Here is a 15201-nt window from a genome sequence, read left to right as displayed (position 1 = left end):
TATACCAAAGGCACAGATAATTTAAAAATAGACAAATTGCACTAATTAAAATTTTTGTACATTAAATACACTATCCAGAGAATAAAAAGGCAACCCATAGAATGGGGTGAAATATTTGTAAATCATATATCTGGTAAGAGATTAATATCCAGAATATATCGAGAATTCCTAAAACTCAACAACAAAAAATAAACAATTCAAAATAGATAAAGGACTTGAACAGACGTTTCACCAAAGAAAATGTTTGAATGGCCAATAAACACATGAAAAGATGTGCAACATCACTAATCATTAGAGAAATGCAATTTGAAATTGCAGTGGGATACCGCCTCACACCCATGAGGATGGCTACCATCAAAAGCAAAACAAAACAAAATGAATGTTGGCAATGATGTGGAGAAATTGGAAAACTTGTGTACTATTGATGGAATGTAAAATTGTACAGCAATGTGGCAGTCCTCAAACAAATTATGTGATCCAGCAATTCCACTTTTGGGTTTACCGAAAAGAATTGAAAGCAGAGAATCAAAGAGATATTTGTACACCAATTTTCGTAGCAGCATTATTCACAATAGCTAAAACTTGGAAGTAAACCAAGTGTCCATCAATAGATGAACGGACAAGCAAAATGTGGCACATACATACCATGGAATATTCAGCTGTAAGAAGGAAGAGGATTCTACAATATGGATGAACTTTGAGGACATTTTGCTAATGAAGTAAGCCAGTCAACAAGAAGACAAATATTGTATGATTTCACTCATATCTGGTACTTAGAGCAATCAAAATCAAAAGAGAGAGTATAGTGGTGGTTGCCAGAGGCTGGGGGGGAGGGAAGAATGGGGAGTTATTGTTTAATGTGTGTAGAATTTCAGTTTTACAGGATGAAAAAATATGGAGATGGATGGTGGTGATGGTTGCATAACAATCTGAATGTCTTTAGTGCCACTGTATTGTACATTTTAAAAATGATTAAGATGGTAAATTTTATGTTGTATGTATTTTACCTCGGGTTCCAATTTGGCTTGGCAAAGCACTGATTTTCTAAACTTAATTGCTTATTTGGGTTGCCATATGTTTAATTTTGAATCGCTCTGTAATTTTTTTATTTGTTCTTTAATTCTTTTATCTTCATAGTTTTTGTTCTTGTTTAATGGATGTAATAACATCTCATATCTCAAGGGATATTAAATATATATTAATTATATATATATATACACATATGTATATATTTCTTTTGTTCCCAGCAATGACTCTGATGTCTCCTAGCCTCTTTCTTTATTCTCTTGTTTATTTTGATCTCTGATTTAAAGAAGGTATTCAGTTGTGTGGTGATCCTTGGCTGCCCCTACATATTAAAAAGTGAAGCTTTAAAAAAGTTTATTGAAAACTCTGTGTTTGGACAGGGACAGGGCTACCTTACATGTCCATACAGTTCATACACTGCAACACTCTAGAGGGGACAACCTTGGTACTCTCAAAATTTATTGATGTTTACTATACTAGAAATTAAATATATGAAACTTAAAAATATTGTTACTTAAAATACATAAATATTTTTCTGAGAAATAACTATTTGTCAAAACAAAATAAATTTAGTTAGGAGAATGAAACTGTTTTACACTTTTGCATATATCTTAAATGTCCAGTTAAATAGAAGAAAATGATTTTCGTGTTTCTGCATTCAGTCTGTTGTGATATCTTATTTTGGTTGAAATATATGAAGAATACCCAGCTTCATCCAGTACTTTAAAAATCTATTCAGTTAATTGTGATTTTTTTCTTCTCTTATATGACATCAAAAGTAGACAAGTGGAAGTTTTCTTAAAGGTTTGTTGCAATGTGGAATCTGACTCCTTATCACTGAACTTTTTGTACTTTGTTAGATTAAAATCGATTGGTCTGTCTTACACTTTGATTGGATCTTTTACCCATGCATGATTTTATAACATCATGCATTAGTCATTTGGAATATATTGGTTCACTGTTTACATAGATCTTCCAAGTGATGACATGTTTCATTATATAACATCAAGCAATCACATGCATTAATATTAGCATTAACCTCATGAATAGTGGCTGTAAGTTTTCCTAAAATTTAATTTCTCCTTGAGTTTTATTACTGGCAACAAATACTATCAGTTGTTTCCTTTGATGTGAAAATCTCACTTTGTCAGTTTTGAAGAAAATGTCTTCTAAATACTAAAGTATAAATATTCATAGTTTGACAGTTATTCTGTAAAATAAAAATGATGTTCCATGAAAAAACTGGCTAAGTTCTGCTTGCAACTCAATCACAGACCCAGGTGTTTTCAGTGTGCAGTAGCAGTGCTGTATGTATATTTGCTATTTCATTATGCAGACTTAAAAAGACGTGCACTCAAGGGTTGATACTCAATAAAATTAATTTTACTGCTGGTGTGTGCCAGTGGGGAATACAATGATTGCCAGTACAATTTTGGTTTGATGTCAGTGCCTTGATTTGTGTTAAGATTCCAGTATTTTTACTCACCACTGCTTTAGTACCAATCATTTTAACCTCACATACCTCCTGGAAGTGTCTTGGAGGCCACATGCGTGTGTGAACCACACTTGGAGAACTGCTGATGTGGATTATATTGTGAAGGTTGCCTCCTGGATTAGTGTGCTCTATGACCTGCACAGTCTGCATGACAATTGTTTAGATTCAACACAGGAAAATCAGATGCTGAACTGACTGTTCTATGGTGGGGAGGATGCTCTCAAAGCCTTTGAGGCTGATAATTTCATCCAAAGAGGCATCTTCTAGTTTCCAGCTGGGGGTGGTGTGGTGAAGAGTGGTTTCTCTGGCTGCTAGCATCTGGAAACCAGGCAGGGAGATATATGTGAGTTCCTTTATTCAGTTTATGGACTTTTACTAAAATTTTCTGTTTTCTTTCAGTACCTCATGCCTGCCCTTTGCCATTCCTGGTGTTCACAAGTCTAGACTGTCTCCAGTTCAGAGAGTTAACCTTTGGGCTAAGCGGTAGAGGAAAGGATAGGTACCTGTTGTATGAGTTGGGGAAAGAACATTTAGATTTCTCAGCAGTACTCATGCTTCATTTTTGCCTTTTAAGTTTTGGATATTGTACTGAATTGCTCCAAATACCAGATCTCTTATGTTCTCTGGGCAAATTGATTCTCTTCTCTTTGTACTCCCCTGCTCAGACATTTCATTGTGACTTCCTCCACAGTGTAAAGTCAATTTCCATTTCCCCAGCCACTTTGCACCTAAAAATTTGTTGAAATCTCTTTGACAGTTAGTATGCTTTGATGTTTCCTTGGTCTTTATCACTGAAAATGTTTTATTTCTTTACCTGCATTTTAGCATTTTAGCAGAGTTTTTGGAGAGTGAGGAAATAAATGTACATGATCAATACACCACAATCAATTTCACAGGCTTGAGTCAGTCACCATAGCGACTACGAGCTGAACCTAAACTTGAAACTTCACCACTTATTGTTATTGATGTTGCCTTGGGTTTTCTGCTTAACCCACGCAGTCTTTATTCTCCTTTGTAAAAATGGAGTTTATAATATCTAATATGAGGATTAAATGAGGTACTGAATCTAAAGTTCTTAACATACCACCTCATGCATCATATATGCTCAATAACTGGTAATTGTTATAAACTGCTGGGCAGACCTCTGGCCTACTGAGGTTTTATTGTATTCTTTCCTCCTCATTAAACATGTGAAATAAGCAGAGTATTTCATTTGTCTTTCATTTAATGTTACTTGGTTTGACAATGGAAGGGTTACCATGACTCCAAATATAAAATAAAAATTTTAGAAATGTTTTATCTAAGTATCTGTATTTAATGTGTGTATAAAATACTGCAGATGAAACTTATTCAAATTCAAGGTGTCTTTTACTAGTTTCTAATCAAGTCTTTGTAATTATGGCCCATATTTGAAAGAATTTAAGAGAAGCAGGTGTTCTTATAACTGGATAACCGTTTCATGTCCTTGATTCAGAAACTTTTGGCACACTGAAATATCTTACCGGTTTTTTAAAAAGCAATTTTTGAAATTCTGCTTTTAATTATGAAAATTATTCTAATACATACTTCAAATTGAGAAATTGTTTTTCTATTTCTTTAGTATATTAGATCACTAATATTAGTATATTAGTATATTAAGTTCTTTTTATCTAGAAAGTTTAGTATAATAAAAGTCGTTTACTTTAAGTTTGGTTAAATTTACATGAAAGAAAAATATGATTAATCATTTCAGGAAATTCCAAGACCTAATACGGCTGAAGGAGAAACAGAAACATCAAATTCTGAAAGGTAAACATAAGGAAAAACTGAATCTCTTGAAATTCATGTAAATGATACTTGAGCTGTGTCATATTTCAGTTAATTGGCAAAGGGCTATCTAACTTTTGTTTATGGTGTTGCTTTTGTTTAGTAATGGCTTTTAATTAAAATCAAATTTTGAAATTTTAATACAACAAAAATATACTGCAGATCCTTAGTTTTGAAATCTTTTAAACATGTAGAGTACATTTGATCAGTTATTAAATTTTTTAAAAGTCTTACAAGTGAATAAAATGTTAACAGATTTTAATTGCCTCTATTAAATGAAAATAGTTACAAGATGCTACAGGTTACAAGATGGTGACAATTATTGCAGATAGGTAATTTAAAAATTTTATTTTTAAGTATTTTCAATAAGCTATAAAGCTATGTCTGTGGTGGGATCTCAACATAGAAGTTTCAAAATTCAGGGATTGCTTTTTTAAAAAATTTAACGCTCAAGTAGACCACTACAGAACACAAGATACTTCACAATCCTTTTTTGGCAAAAGAGAATCCAACATTCTAATTAGAACTCTATTCCAAGTAAAGATGATTTTGCCTTTTAGTAATTTCCGCATTTCTAACTTTATGCTGTGTATTTTACGATAAATTGTTTGTTAACCTGATGAGATTAATTAATCTGTTGCCCCTAAAAAGAAAATTATAGAATAAGACATTTTGAAGATGTTTTTCTTAGATTTCACTAGAAAAATTTATTTAGCACTTTTGTCACCTAGCATTTTTCCTAGAATTCTGGTTGGGAAAGTTCAGCTAAGGATTTAGAAGAAGCAGTCTAGTCACTTCTATATTTAACATTTTCTGTAAATTGTAGTTAGTTCCATAAGATCTGAACAAAAATTAAAATTCTACAAATTTAAATGAGGGAAAGATAATTTTTTTGCAGATGTAGTAATTGACCTATAAGATCCAAGACAATAAGCTAAGAATGATTGAAATTAATGAGAATATTGATTAAAGTAGCTTGGTGTAAAATTCAGAATCTTTCTGATATATCAATAATGTGATTACAAAATATAATGGATAAAAAAGTTAATTCACAATAATAACAAAATGAGAAATGTGCAAGATCTATTTAGAAGACTTAGAAGAAGAACAAAATTTACTGAGATAGAAAATAATATATTAATAACTTACTTGGTAGTTCATTTTCCAAATTAGTTTATGATTTAATGAACATTTAGTTGAAAATCCAAATTGGATTTGGTTTGGAAACTGGCAGTGTTTAAAATAAGACTCATGTGTTTCTATTTATTAATACCATAATCTCTAAAATCACAGCTCTTTTGTTAGATACTAGGTTGTTTCTGTATTCACTGTTTTAAACATTGCTTTAGTGAACATTCTTGTACAAATATCTTTTACATTTCCAAACTAAAATTTAGGGAGAAGAATAGTAGACTGTAAGTGATTTGACCTAGTAGATAATAAAGAACGATGTTAATCTATACTTGTCAAAACTTGGTGGTATTGGCCCATGGTAGTCTAAAGACACATCAGAACGAAATACACAGCAGGGAAATAGCTTTATAAATATAATTTAGCCAATAATAAATGACCATCTGATAATGTTGCTATGACGTTTGGGCAGCTCATTAGAAAAAAGTCTAAATTCCAGGTGGATTAGTGTAAGAAATACGATAGATGTAATCATTACATTTCTTTTTGTTAAAATGAGCAAAATCTACACAAGGTGCTGGAGATCCTCAGAAATCTTCTGTTTCTAATGTTTTATGATTCACTAAATAGTTTCTGTTAACATACCAGGGTAAGAGTAAACACAGACACATATGTGCATAGACATATGTATGCATGTTTTATATTTACATATATTTTTTCAGGCGTGTGTTTATGCTTTTTTAAATTAGGCTGTGAAAAATGGGGAAATGTTTGTGACTGGTTATATGATTTTTGCATAGGGAAAGATACTCTAAGCCTAACAGGATGTATAAATTGTAAAAAAAAAATAGGTTTTCTGTATATATTCAATCCTTGTTTAAAGTTCTCTTACAAATTAATAAGAACATTTACATTTTAGCTAAAAAAGGCAAGGGTATGAACAGATAAAAATAATGATAACCAAGATTAAAACCAATCAGCAGGCTCCCCAGGTTTGTTTTTAATTTGTGACTATGGAGTTTCTCTCTTGCATAAGATCATGGTTGCCTCTTAAATTGTAACATCATGGGGAAGACTGGGGACCTACATTTTTTTTCTTTTTGGTGGGCAAATGTGCCTTTACTTTTTTTTTTTAAATTTTTTAGAGAATGTCTTTGTTTTGATAGTGTTCAAATACATTATATAATGAAGGAATAGATAATAAATGGCTTTATTTTTTCAGTAAACAAGATGAAGCTTCTTCAGAGGAAATAAAAAATGGATGTGATGCAAACTTATTTACAGGCTCATCAGCAGCAAAAAATGAAGAAGGCATATCAGTTTCAGATAAGGAAAATGATACCTGTCTTGGAGACCAGGAAACTGGCTCAAAGAATATCTTCAGTTATGATTCAGTCACTGGTGCAGATAAAGTGGAAAAGGAAAAACGAATAGAGCACATTTGTCAGGAAACAGAGTTGAAGATGTGCCAAAATTCAGAAAACATTGTTTCCTGTGATCAGACTGAAGAGCGCAACACCGGTGAAGTCAGATTTTCTTCGAAGAATATTAAGGGTTTGCGGTTAACATCTGGTGATGTCAGCATTGACCAGTTTTTGAGAAAAAGAGATGAACCTGAATCTGTTAGCTCTGATGTCAGTGAGCAAGGCAGTATTCATTTGGAGCCTTTGACTCCGTCAGAGGTACTTGAGTACGAAGCCACAGAGATTCTTCAGAAAAGTAGTGGTGATCCTCCAGCCAAGACTGATGAAGTAGTGTCTGATCAAACAGGTGGCATTCCTGGAGAAAATAGCCTTAGCACAACAGAGACAACAGTAGACCTGGCAGACGAAAAAGAAAAGAGCTGAACTTAATTAGTCATTCTAAGTTTTAGTGTACCAACGGTGAGAGCATTTGGAAAAATGCTATCAGGTGAGCTCAGTGGTGCTGTTGCAAAGTTCAGAGATGGAAAAATGTGAGGGAGGTCATTCATACACTTTACCTGTATGTTCAACCTAGGTTGTTAAATCAATTCACCATTAATAGCATGATTAGTGTGAATTTCCAAGAAGTTTTTAAAACATGAATAGAATTTTAAAGTTAAATTTGCAAAGAAAATGTCTCATTTAGCACTTTTCAAAGATATGGAACTTGGTTGCCAGTATGAATTGATTATTAGTTTTATTAATAAAGCTTTTGAAATTTCCATCATTCCTAAGCTAAAAGTCCTTATTACCTGTACATCCTTTTCAATTAACTTAAAGGAAGAGATTTGGAAACTACATCTCTTTGGGGAATAATTGATTTAAAATAATGGCTGATTGGCATTGTTAATGAAAGCTTCATTTTGAGTATGAAGCTGGTAAATGGAGCATGCTTAGAGTGCTAAATTTGTTGATCTAAAAAGAATTTGGATGAGCATAAACTTAACTTTGGATTTAATATAACATTCCAGACTGCCAGAAGCATGTAAACAGAATATTTGAATCTTTGTACCTCCATACAAGTGTTAGCCTGCCAGGCTGTAAGCTTACCTTAATTAAACTTTCAGTGAAAGTGAAATTATTAAAATATAAATTTATATTTGTGCTTTTTGTCAGTGTGTAAGCTGTGCAGAAATTCCTTGATGTACTAGTTGTATAAAGTAGAAATCCATTGTTGAAACTCCTGTAGCTAGGATGCTTTTAGTATTGTTTTAATGATCTTCTTTAGAATTAGACCCATAAAAATGGTCTGGAAACCAAACCAAAGTATGGTATAATGTAGATATTGTAAAGCAGTAAACTGAAAACATGTCCTGGCATGAATTCAGCCATATTTAAGTGACTTTTTATGTAACTATAAAATAGAAACTTCAAATGGGACCTAAAGCAGGATGTAAAAAATTGGTTTGGGATATTTAGCCTAATTTATCCATAAGATGGCTGCTAAATTGATTTTTCAGTTTTTTATCATATAGAGAATAATAGATATAGAAATGAATAATATGAGTAACAGTAGTTTGCTTTGAAGTACTAATAAACTTTTATTTAAAATGCTACATTTTTACTTCTTAAAATGTGCTTTGAATTCTTAAATTTCATTTCACTGAATGTTAAATGTTTTAAATGGCTATTAAAATTCTGCTGTATATAGTTTTTGAGTAAATATTTGCAATAAAAATCTGTCCCTGAATAATTTTATTTTTCAGAAAGCTGTGTGAATCGGATTACCTTTGGCACTTTTAGAAATTGTACACCTGTTCAAGGAAATTTTATGTTAAAGTTAGTGGTAGAATTTCATTCTGTATTCTTTAAATGATGCATGATTTATTTTAAATTAGGGTTGAAAGTATTAGGGGAAAACTGTTACTATTTACAGAGAATAGATTTGCTTTATAAATTCTTCCACTTAAAGAGAATTATAATATAGTTTTCTATCTGCTCAGTAAATTAAAGAGGCTAACTAGGCAAAATATAGTATTGACTTATTTTCTTGAATATTTTTGTGGGGGAGCAAATATTTTTATCTTTCCTACTTTAAAGAAAGGCGGGAGAGAGGGACTTAATAGCTGTTATTCTTCACCTTGTTGAAACATAAATCTATAGCAGAGAAGATTTATTGAGTAAGTTAAACCTTAGAAGGACAGGGACAAAAAGAGTCTATGCATGGACTACTTCCTGAATCTTACTCATTTAGTTGCCAAGCCTGCTACCTACTGCTGCAAAACCCTAGAGCACTATGCCAAAATGTGATACGATAATCCCTTTTGAGCTTTGAGTAGTTCCTTCTCCTGCTCCTAAATACTTATTGTAGTGGTATTAAAAATACCTGATCAATGAACTGTTTATACTCATCCACTATGAGAAAAGGAAACCATACCAGACTGTAAATCCTTCATTGAGAAAGTCTAGCAATGAAAACAAAAAATTGATATAAACATTGTACTCGGTAACATAATTGTTTTATGTTTTTGCATAATCTCCTTATCTCTTTTCTGATCAGGAACAAACAATTGAGGAATACAAACCAAACCTTTGAGTAGCAATGCTTTAGAACAGGCGTCAGCAAACTTTCTGTGTAGAGCCAGATAGTAAATAATTGTGGGCTGTGTGGTCACAATTATCCAGCTTGTCCTTGTAGCTTGAAAGCAGCTGTGGACAATATGTAAATGATAGCGTGTTTGTGTTCCAATAAAACTTTATTTACAAAAACAGAATGTTGGTTGGGTTTGGCCCATGGACTGTAGTTTGCTTACATCTGCTTTGGAGTGCTGTTTTGTCCGGACAGATTGTGGTCAGGGAGTGAGGTTTTCTTTGCCAGTAATTTGTTTCACATAGGTTCACTGTGGGAATTACAGTTTATAATAATCATGTTTCACAAGCCAATAGCATGCAGGATAATGTTTGTTAATAAGCTAATAAAGAAATAACACACTCCAAACCAATAATAGATTGATTACAATATTGTTCCAGGCAAAGGGGAGATAAAAGATTATTTAGTTGAAGTGTACCTTTCCATGAATTCATTCTCAGAAGGATCAGTCCTTCCAGCTAAAAGCTGGGTATCAGCTGTCAGCTTAGGTCCCTTGCTGCTGGGGCATGTTGTTAGGGGGTGACAGCACCACTGTTGGTAGGCAGGCTGGGCTGCCCCAAATGTTACTGGTCCAGGGACCATTATATGGCTTGCACCACTGCCTTCCAGGGGTAGCCTCCAAGACAGGGACAGATGTCCCTTCTCTTCCAAAGACTGCTGCATGCTTTAACACTGCTGCGGACCAAGAGTGGCCTGGCCACGGCAGGAGCAATTATCTCAAGATCTTCAGAGAGCTATTTAAATCAGCAAAATGTAGCCTTGCCCCAACCAAACACTCTTGGTAAGTCCTCACAAATTCTTGGTATTTAAAGTTTAAATGCCCATCACATGTTGACTGCTCGTCCATATCTTCCTATCAATTAGCGCCCCTAGCGGTACTCTTTAACAGCTAAACTACTGAGTACGTATCAACAACATGTTGATGCCATCATCCTGGCACAGCTTCCTCAATGTAAGTAAATTCACCCTTAGATTAAAAACTTCACTTAAGTCATAATAAACAAGTGGATTTGAAATCATAACAAACCAATACACAAGTGCTTAGACTTTCTTGATATGACTATGAAAGCCAGTAGGGACTGCCTGAGAACTACCAGGGTGCTTTACTATGTTTTAGTTCCCTGTTACCTAACATAGAATTATGATTGATTATAAATGCAGTTCAGTGATACTAAGAAGTATTATATTCATTTTGTGGATGTGCTTTTATTTTACATTGAAAATCTGAATGCTATATTTATTTGTGTTATTTCTTCCCCTTTGCATCTCTCCAATGTTTTAGGGAGGAAATTGGAATTTTTCTCACTCTATAAAAATTTTAAGAACTATTCTAAATATTTTTAAAAGGAATTGGAAAGATATGAGTCATCTTGCTTTGGCTATAAGTGGAAAGGTAAGGAAACCAAATATCTGGGCAGTTATTTGCTTAAGGTCACAAAGCCAAGGTTTGAACCCAATTTGATCTGATTCTGAATTTGGTGTTTTATATCGTATCTATAATCCCCAGCATTTATACTGAATATCCCTTTTAAAATAAACCAGTTTTTGCAAATAACTCTCCCATTGATGGTACTACTTACAGTTTTATTTATTATTCCAACAATGATTATATTCATATGGAATGGAGGACCTCTTAACCTAAAGAAAAGGACCTACTGGTCTCTTTTATTAATAGAAATTGAGGAATTGAGGAGGGATAGTGAATATTTTATTAATAGGAAAGACAGCATGTGATTTAAAGATATACTAACTATAGAAGTTTTAATAGCATTACATTTTTATAGGCTTCTGTAATGTCATTTTTTGATTTCATGGTTGACATGATTTTTTTTGTTACATCAAAAATTGTTACTCCAGGACCACTCGCTTGTACTGACTTCACTGTAATAGGACTTTTGTATGTATGTAGGCACTAAAAAAAATTGTGCGTGTTTCACTTTTACTAGATTAACACTGAGTTTGTTTTTTTGGAGGAGTTTAGATAACAATGTTAACAGCATGTTTTGGTTACTATATTAGCTGCATTTGATGAGGTACTTTAAGAATGAAGATGAGAAAAACAGTAAGATTGCAAATGGGAACAAAAGAGAATAGAAAAAGTTCAAAAATTCAGATACTTGCAGGGTTAGAAGAGGCCAGGCTTTTCATCCGCAGCCAATAAAAGAAGGCCTAAACAAGAAAGCTTAATTAAATTAAGAATATGGCCATATCATATCACGAGTTTAGGTTATGGAGGGTCCCCAAAGTGTTTACTATGCGGAAATTCCTTCACAGCATTTCTTGGGAAACGTATATTTTTCTGAATTTCAAGACAAATCAGTCAAGAAATTGATGAAACAGGAAAAGGTGTTGTAACTCTCCTGTGAGGATTAAAGCTTAGTATAAATTTAGAGCCATTGCTGTTTTGTAGGAATCCACTGAAGTAAGAGCAGAGGATGCTGACACGTGTAGTCCAAGAGTAAAGTCATCATTTCTAGGAGCCAGAGCAGGAGCCCATAGAAGAGAAGTGGTCACAATCTGATCACTGATTTGTAGCTATTGCCATGTTATAAATGTGCATTCATGCCCCTCTCTGCTGCTAACGGTGAGTCATTCTTATAAGTAAAATAAATATTAATAGGTTTATATACTTAGGATACTTTATGCAGATCCCATCGATGATATTCTAAAAATAACATGTTGTGGAGGCAAAATAATTCCATAAATTAGCAGTTTGACTTGTGATTCTGTGTGGTGCTATTACCCTTGATACGAAATAGAAATTTAACATTATTCAAATACTACCAAATGAATTTGGTGGCGTTTCCCAGTACATGGTTATTTGCCAAAGGGTGCTATTCTTTGCAAATCCTTTAACAAGAAATGCAAAAAGAAGTAAATGTTGTGGAACAGTCTGAAATGAGATCAGAAACTAAAACAAATTCTAAATTAGCAAAAGCAATTATCAATTGCAACAGCAAGACCAAAATCAGGGCAAGCAGACAAAATATTTTTATCATTAAAAAAAGGAAAAGAGCTTCTATGAAGCAACATGTAATGTAATACCAACTTAAAGATGTCTTTGGACAATCCTTAAGAACTTGACTATATCAATGCAAAAATAAAAGAAAAATTTCTATGTCTGAAATATTTGTTGCAAAATAAAGACTATCAGGGCAATTAATATGTTGTGACTTTTTAAATTTCGTATTAAGAAAAACTTCTAAACAAATATTTGTAATGCTTCTGATTTTTAAAATGATTTTTATTTGGCATTTATGTTGATGTTCCCTGTATTTAATGTAACGTTATCAGATATCTATGTCAGGTGGATTTAATGGTATCAAAATATACAATCTTATCACAATACATTGGTTCATATTAATAAACTATATGTTTATCATTATGTCTTTTTTAACAGAAAACATCGGAAACATTTAGTATAACTGTCATAGAAAAATGATTCAGTGTTTATTATGGTCACTCCTAACTATTTAAAAGTATATTAAATATGGTATCATGAAAATACAGAATGACGATTCTGCATAATTTAGGGATACCTGAGAATTCTCAGAAATTTTGGTTCCTCATTCCCACATCCTAAATGTTAATATCTATCAGGAATCAGAAATACCAATGCCCAGCTAATTTGTTCAGATATATTAGATGACTTAGGAAACGGGTGCTAAAGTGTCAGTCTTCTACCCGTGCCTCATGGGCTCAAGGTACTTCGGTCAGTTGTAGACAGGAGCTGGGGGCAAGCATGTCTTTAACTTTGTGGGTGTGAGTATTGGCTCCTTGCTGACTGGAATCACGTAAATAAGAAGCAGAAATTTTGAGAGATTTTAACTGTCAAAGAAACCACAATTCTAGACTAAAATTTTATGACTGATCAACTTAAAGTGACCCTTGGGCCTGAATTTTCTACATGGAGTAGGATATGGAGAAAGTTGCTTGGTACCCAAATAGAACATATTCCCTACTGTCCCCCTCAGCTGTGGTCAAGAAGGTTACATAAAAAGGAAGGACCTTCTGGATGGTACGATCAATAGCTTTGGACAGCAATTAGGGATCCCCTCCCAGCAAGCAGAATCAGGTTCTATTCAAGGAATTTTTGTACCACCAAAGTAGAGGCCCTTGTAGCAGAGAATTGTTTTGGACCAGTGACTGCTTGTGTGTCTTCCATCTTTCTCTTTCTGAATAGGAGTGTTTACTACAGTTTTCTATCTTTGTTTGACATTGTGTGCATACAGGACAGACAGCATTTTAGTTCATAGGTCAACACATCAAGAGGAGACTAGTGCATACCATCCCCTGATTTAGAGACTAGGGGGAAATACTGAGATTTGAGATTGATACCATTGATTTAATGGGACTTTTATCTCTCCTCTGAAGAGAAAGAGTGTGTTTTGGCTATAAGGAGGAGGGTGCATCAAATAACTGTTGACAGAAAGGTGGTCTGTGATGGTCATTAGGGCTATTCACCATGTAGCTGTAGATCTCTCCAGAGAACCAGGTACGCAGCAGGATTACACTTCCCTTATGGTTGGATGGGGCCATCAGCCTGGGTCTGGCCTATGATTGTGGATAAGTATGACCATTGTCACTTCTGGACTGAAGCATTGAGGGTTTTTTTTTTGCCAATTTGAGACTTTCTAGACTCTTTTTTGTTTTAAACATTTTTATTGATTTATAATCATTTTACAATGTTGTGTCAAATTCCAGTGTAGAGCACAATTTTTCAGTTATACATGGACATATATATATTCATTGTCACATTTTTTTCTCTGTGAGCTACCATAAGATCTTGTGTATATTTCCCTGTGCTATACAGTATAATCTTGTTTATCTATTCTACAATTTGGAATCTAGACTCTTGTCTTTCCTTTAATTTGATTACTGGTAACGTCTGAGGTGGTGGTTGCTCTGTCATTTGAGTAACTAAGGTGAAGAGAAGAATCACCCTTCCAATTTGCAGTGGACTTTCAAAATGAGGAAGAAATCAATTGTTTTGCTTTTAGTAACTGAGATTTGTGGTGCTTACGACAACATAATTCTAACCTATCCTGATTGATAAGCTTAGTCATATTTCTGTTTACTATCTTGCTTGATGTCTTAAAGTTTTTGAACCTGTGCATTGGTGACTTTCTGGAACATTCTCAGCCACTATCTATTCAAATATTGCTTCTACTCCATTTTGTCTTTTTAGAGTAAGTCCATGTTAGACTTGTTTTTACTCTTTCCTCCATTCCTCTTAACCTTTTTCTTCTTGTTCATTCTGGGCTACATTCTGCATAACATATTTAGTTCTTCCAAAAATATCTTCAGCTCTACCTAACCTGCCATTAACTACATCCATTGAATTTTTAAAATTTCAATTATTATATTTTCATTTGTAGACTTTCTGTTTGATTATGTCTTCAACTTTGCTTGTGATTTACTTCTTATCAAACTCATCAAAGCATATTAACCAAAATTATTTTTGTGTCTGAATTTTCTCATCTCTGAGGTTTTCTCAGCTTGAGTCTGCTCTCTGTTGTTTCTGCTCTTCTCACATATGGGATCTTATGTCCTTGATGTTTAGTGGGGTTTCTTTTATTGTGATCTAAGTTAATTTTCCTCACACAGTAATTTTTTGAGGCCTACAATGAAGGAAGTTTCCTCCGAAGAAGGTTAAATTGTGCCAAGTGTCTGGAGGTCATTCTAGTCCA

The 15201-nt window shown here is 33.5% G+C and overlaps 2 protein-coding genes across 10 annotated transcripts in view; both read left to right on the top strand.

Annotated features, from left to right (window-relative positions):
• Window positions 1–8619, top strand: part of ZNF280D (zinc finger protein 280D) — a 141228-nt gene extending 132609 nt beyond the window's left edge. For all 7 annotated transcript variants that reach the window (XM_045506263.2, XM_074366171.1, XM_074366172.1 and 4 more), the window contains 2 exons: window positions 4254–4309; window positions 6681–8619. In XM_045506263.2, coding sequence (XP_045362219.2) covers window positions 4254–4309; window positions 6681–7305 — 681 coding nt within the window. In that variant the 3' untranslated portion in view covers window positions 7306–8619. The remainder of the gene's footprint in view (window positions 1–4253; window positions 4310–6680) is intronic.
• A 3350-nt stretch (window positions 8620–11969) lies between these two features.
• Window positions 11970–15201, top strand: part of MNS1 (meiosis specific nuclear structural 1) — a 254471-nt gene continuing 251239 nt past the window's right edge. For all 3 annotated transcript variants that reach the window (XM_074366177.1, XM_074366178.1, XM_074366174.1), the window contains exon 1: window positions 11970–12095. The gene's annotated coding sequence lies outside the window, so the exon portion shown is untranslated. The remainder of the gene's footprint in view (window positions 12096–15201) is intronic.

Source organism: Camelus bactrianus, chromosome 6, assembly GCF_048773025.1.
Source record: "Camelus bactrianus isolate YW-2024 breed Bactrian camel chromosome 6, ASM4877302v1, whole genome shotgun sequence".
NCBI classification, from domain to species: Eukaryota; Metazoa; Chordata; class Mammalia; order Artiodactyla; family Camelidae; genus Camelus; species Camelus bactrianus.
This window is presented reverse-complemented; position numbering and strand designations above follow the sequence as displayed.